Source organism: Nomascus leucogenys, chromosome 20, assembly GCF_006542625.1.
Source record: "Nomascus leucogenys isolate Asia chromosome 20, Asia_NLE_v1, whole genome shotgun sequence".
NCBI classification, from domain to species: Eukaryota; Metazoa; Chordata; class Mammalia; order Primates; family Hylobatidae; genus Nomascus; species Nomascus leucogenys.
Genome location: NC_044400.1, coordinates 69,229,954 through 69,234,518, shown reverse-complemented (window position 1 = coordinate 69,234,518; position 4,565 = coordinate 69,229,954). Strand labels below are relative to the sequence as shown.

General features: G+C 45.2%; 1 protein-coding gene across 1 annotated transcript; it reads right to left on the bottom strand.

Moving 5' to 3' along the window:
* Positions 1 to 717: 717 nt before the first annotated feature.
* On the bottom strand, positions 718 to 3,908 carry FGFBP1 (fibroblast growth factor binding protein 1). Its single transcript, XM_003258506.2, has 3 exons — positions 3,855 to 3,908; positions 3,417 to 3,637; positions 718 to 1,801 (listed from the first exon to the last, which is right to left on the bottom strand). Exon 3 carries the CDS (start codon positions 1,779 to 1,781, stop codon positions 1,077 to 1,079), a length of 705 nt encoding a protein of 234 aa, XP_003258554.1. The 5' UTR covers positions 1,782 to 1,801; positions 3,417 to 3,637; positions 3,855 to 3,908; the 3' UTR covers positions 718 to 1,076.
* Between the last annotated feature and the right edge of the window lie 657 nt (positions 3,909 to 4,565).

The following is a 4,565-nucleotide window of genomic DNA, read 5'->3' as shown; positions in this document are numbered from 1 at the left end:
CTGATACCAGACACCTGACCTCTCCCAGAATCTGAAACTTCCCATCTATTCACTTTCATTCATGTCATCAAATGCCTAAAGTGCCTCCACTTTGCCCCATTTTATTCCTACAGATACTCTTTCCAAAATCCAGCTGCACTGTTACCTCCTCTGTTACACTCGAGCCCAGATCTTATAGCAGTTTCTGCCTCCTCTCTCTGGTTTTCCTTGTATCCCTCTCCCCCTTCCTTCACAGCCCTTATCATGGGCCACTGTACTTAACTAGGCCTTTCTTCTCCAAGCATGAAGAATGAAGAACTGAAACTCATTTTTTCTCCAGAAATGAGCTTTGCAAGGCAGGGGTCCTTCGGGTGGGGGAAGGAATGGGCAGCTCTGACATGAATCAGTAGGGGAGATTCCTCAACCCTGTAGACTCAGCTGTCAGAGCCCCTGGGTTCCAATCCTACCACCCCTCTTACCATCTATGAGTCCCTGACAAATGATTTAATCACACTATATACCAGGTGTCCCACCTGAAAACAGGGATCCTAATTATTATACTTCAATAAGCACCAAACACCACAGACCAATGGATACAATTATAAAGAAGGATTCTGGAAAGAGGTAACATGGGAAGGGTGGGGAACTAGAAGTTCCTATTTAGACTGTTTTTCCATGGATATATGGGGACTACTTTATGAGTTTATTTGGGACCAGACACAGAGAAACCAAGCAATGTTTGAATGTATTTCTGAAAAACACCCAGAGTTTTATTACCACTAATTCGGCAGAAAGTTCGTTGCACTGTAATAATCACTCTGGCTCATTCAGCTCAAAGACTCTTCACTGCTCAAACACATAGCTGTGTGGGCCATGGAAATCCATGCTGCAGGAAACAGCTTCTGAACATCACATCCAAGAAAAATAAAGCAAATTCCAAAACACAAAAGCAAAAATTACAAAATCTGTTTAAATATTTCGTTGCACTCACTTAGCACAAAAGTTCATATTTTGGGGGGACTGTAGGGAGCTTTATAGTATACAGAGGGACTTATGACATGACATCTCTTAAAGGAACTCGTTCTCTTTTGACCTCATTAGCATGACGTGTCCTGCACCATTCTGAGGAAGAATGTGCAGAGAGAGCTCCAAGTCTCTCCACAGAACTCCAGGACAGTCTTCCTCTGGTTTGCCATATCTGGGTCCTCCACACACCTGGGAGCTTTGGTGGTCATGGTCTGGGTCACTGCTAGGCTAGAGGGAGTGGTCTCTTTGCCCTTGATGTGCTCCCTGGAGGACATCTCTGTTTTCTCCTTCCTGGGCTTTGTGTTCCCAGATAGAGTGGAGCTGACTAGCTTAAGACTGGATTCTGGAAAATCCTTTCTGCACACTCTGGTTTTCACAGCTGTCTGGGAATATCTACAGATGTCTTTCTGTGAGCGCAGATTCCGGGCAATTTGTTTCCAATAGACTCTCTCATCCTTGAGCTTTAGGCATGAGGTTGGATTGCCAGCAAAGACACAGGAAAATTCATGGTCCAATCGAGTGCACTCAACCTTGAGAGAGATGCCCTCCTCCTGCTCAGTCACAGCCCATCTGCAATTGGCTTGGTCTTTGGTGACAAACTTGCCTTTGTTCCCGGGCCTGCTTTTCTGCTTAATCTGGGTGTTGCCCAGAATGTCCTTTTGTTCTGAGACCACTTTGCTGTGAAGTCCATTCTTCACTCTTTTTTTCCCCTCCACCAGGAGCACCTGAGCAGCCAGTAGGAGGAAGGAGAACAGGGTGAGGCTACGGATCCTCATGGCTGCAGCTGGGCGGGCACCTGTTTGACAAAAGGCAGGTGAGTCAGTGACAGGCAGCTGTTCAGCTGTGCAGGACTACACACTGGCCTCCCCCTACGCTGACAGGTGCCTACCTGATTTCAGAGTAGACCAAGAATGCTTCTGGCTCCTGAAGTCACTAGACAAACAGGCTGTCTACTCACATTTCCACTTGACTTGAGTCTTGAGTGTCACAAAACTACCACTCTTTGGAGCCCCACGAACTCTCATTTATCATTTATTCACTCATTAACTCCTGCATTTGCTCACTCCTCATTCTTTCATTCATTCATTCAACAAGCATTTACTGAGCACCTACTATATGCCCCCCATTAGACTAGGTGTTGAAGAAATCACCATCATTGAGAAAGCCTCAGATTTGAAAGAGCTTAGAGGCCACTCTTTGGGAGAATTTAAATAGCATTGATCAGGGAATCTATCCCGTCATCTCTGTCTCTGATCTGAAACAAGTTACTGCTCCAAACTTTCTTTCAGCTCCAAAGGGCTGACTCCATATGGACACAGATGCCCAAAAAGAGAAAAGACGTGACAGATGCCCAAAATGAGAAAAGATGTGACAGATGCCCAAAACGAGAAAGGACGTGGTAAGCATCATGAAAGGTGATGTCGACCCAGAGTTGAACATGCCTGGGGTTTGGGTGGGGTGGGTGCGGTTGTGGGGGCGGGGGAGCTTTTTGGGGGGAAGTAAGAGTTTAAGGAAAGGTGTGAGGTGGGGTGGTTGTCTGATTTGCCTGGGCAAAGTGAATCAGGGTGGAGAGAGGTGAATTTCAACCAGATAGTTCACACTACAATATCGAAGACAAGGATCATGAGAAATCACTGAATCAATAGGATGAACATCAGTGTCACACTGAACTGCATGGATCTGATCATGTGTACAATAAAAACCCATGCTTAACAGAAGAAGAGAAGTCAATTTCTATATGACACCTCCTGTGTGCTAAGTACTGGTCTAGGGTTTGGTTCCCACCTTGTGAAATCCACACAAGAGCCCTTCCAGGTAGCTATTAATATGTCATCCCAGGTGACAGCTCTGACTCTTAAGGCTCAGACAGGTAAATAAATTGCTCAGGATCTCATAGTGGGCAAGTTCAAAGCTGTTATGGGTAGCCAGATCAATCTCCTTATTCCTTTCTGTCACCCCTGGTTGATCACTTTTTGCTTTTCACATTTACTCTGCCCTTTAAAAACGTTGCCAAAGAATAAGAAAAACAACTATGAACAATGACAATTTAGTTTGATATAACACATAATGATAAGATGATTTGTATTATTTGTGCTCCATTTAAAACAAAACACAGAATTTTTTATAAAAAGAGGCAGACCCAGGAAATGGTCCTGATCTGATTTCTACCCTAGAAGTTGGCCATCTTCTAGGGTTAAGGAAGAGAAAGACAATCACAAAAGGGCAGAGAACAGCAATAAATGATGAAGAGGAGGCTGGATATGCCAGAAAAACACCCAGTCATTTCTCACGGCCCTAGGGTTCAGCCCCCACCTGCCCATGATGGAATGCAGGCCCAAAGAACTCCAGGCCCTTGGTGGAGTGAGAAGTGGCAGCAGGTAATAAAGCTGTTAAAGGAACAAGGCTCTTACCTTGTTCTGAGCACACGGATCCAGTGCAATCCCAGGAGGTGGGAGTGAATTGCAGGCTGCAGCTGTCTCAGGTAGAGTGCAAGGGGGGTAGACTATTCAACAGGAGCCAGGCTGACTGGGTTTTTATAACACTCACTGGGTTTTTATAACACTATGGCACCTTACTCACAGCTCCTCCCAGCCACGCCCCTCCGAGGTAGCTGGTTCCTGCAGGGAAAGTGCTGGATGCAATCCAGTGAAAAGGGGGGTTACCTGCATGCCATCAAACGCTTCCTCTAGGCCCTTCCCTGTCCACCCTGCGGCCAGGATAGGAGGACAACTCAGCCTCACAATGACCCTCCTTGATGGGGAGAGGACCCCAGCAGTGACGTCTATGGAGGAGTAAAATAACTATATAATGACGTGATCCGAGCTGCCAAACTACTGAGCCCATTTTACCTGAGTTCTCCTTTTCCCTCATCACATCCGCTCTAGTAGGGAATGCAATGATTCTTCCCCTTTTACAAAAGCAGGAATTGGTTCTGGAGATATGCAATAGCTTGTCCAAGTTCACAGAGGCAGGAAAAGGAAGATCTCAAAATTAAATGTGAGATTCTCTACATCCATGGTCTGATCTCTTCCTGCCTGCCACTCTCAAGAAATATTTGTTGAATGGGTGACTGAAGTTGCTGAAGTTTTCTTAGTGTCCGAGTTCCTTTTTCCATCTGAAGTTACTATATAAGCAGAGGATTCCCTAATTCTAGAGGTAGGGAAATTTACGTTAACAATTCCCTCTTTTGTATCAGGGAATTCTACCAGGCTCTGAGAGGCTGGTAAAGAGGGAATTTTTAATATAAGATTACTGTTGAAAATATTTACCTTCAGGTCTCATTCAGAGAGCTCAGGCTGCCCTGCCTGCTACAAGTACAGTCTCACACCAGAATGACCCAGGTGGAATCCTGGCCACAGCATGTGTTTAGCTGAGTGCTATGCCCAAACCACTCAGCCTCTCCCATTATCCATTTGCAGTGTGCTGACAATAACAACATCTCCTTTATAGCTGCATGCTAAATTTTTCCTGGGCTAAGCTGTTACCATAAAGTGGAGCAGAATCGTTTTGACTCATAATAGGGTCTTAAGTTGTATTCTTTGAAAACAGACATTTATTAT

Bases quoted from the DNA above. Each gene is read 5' to 3' on its own strand.
- FGFBP1 (XM_003258506.2), bottom strand. From the start codon at position 1,781: ATGAGGATCCGTAGCCTCACCCTGTTCTCCTTCCTCCTACTGGCTGCT.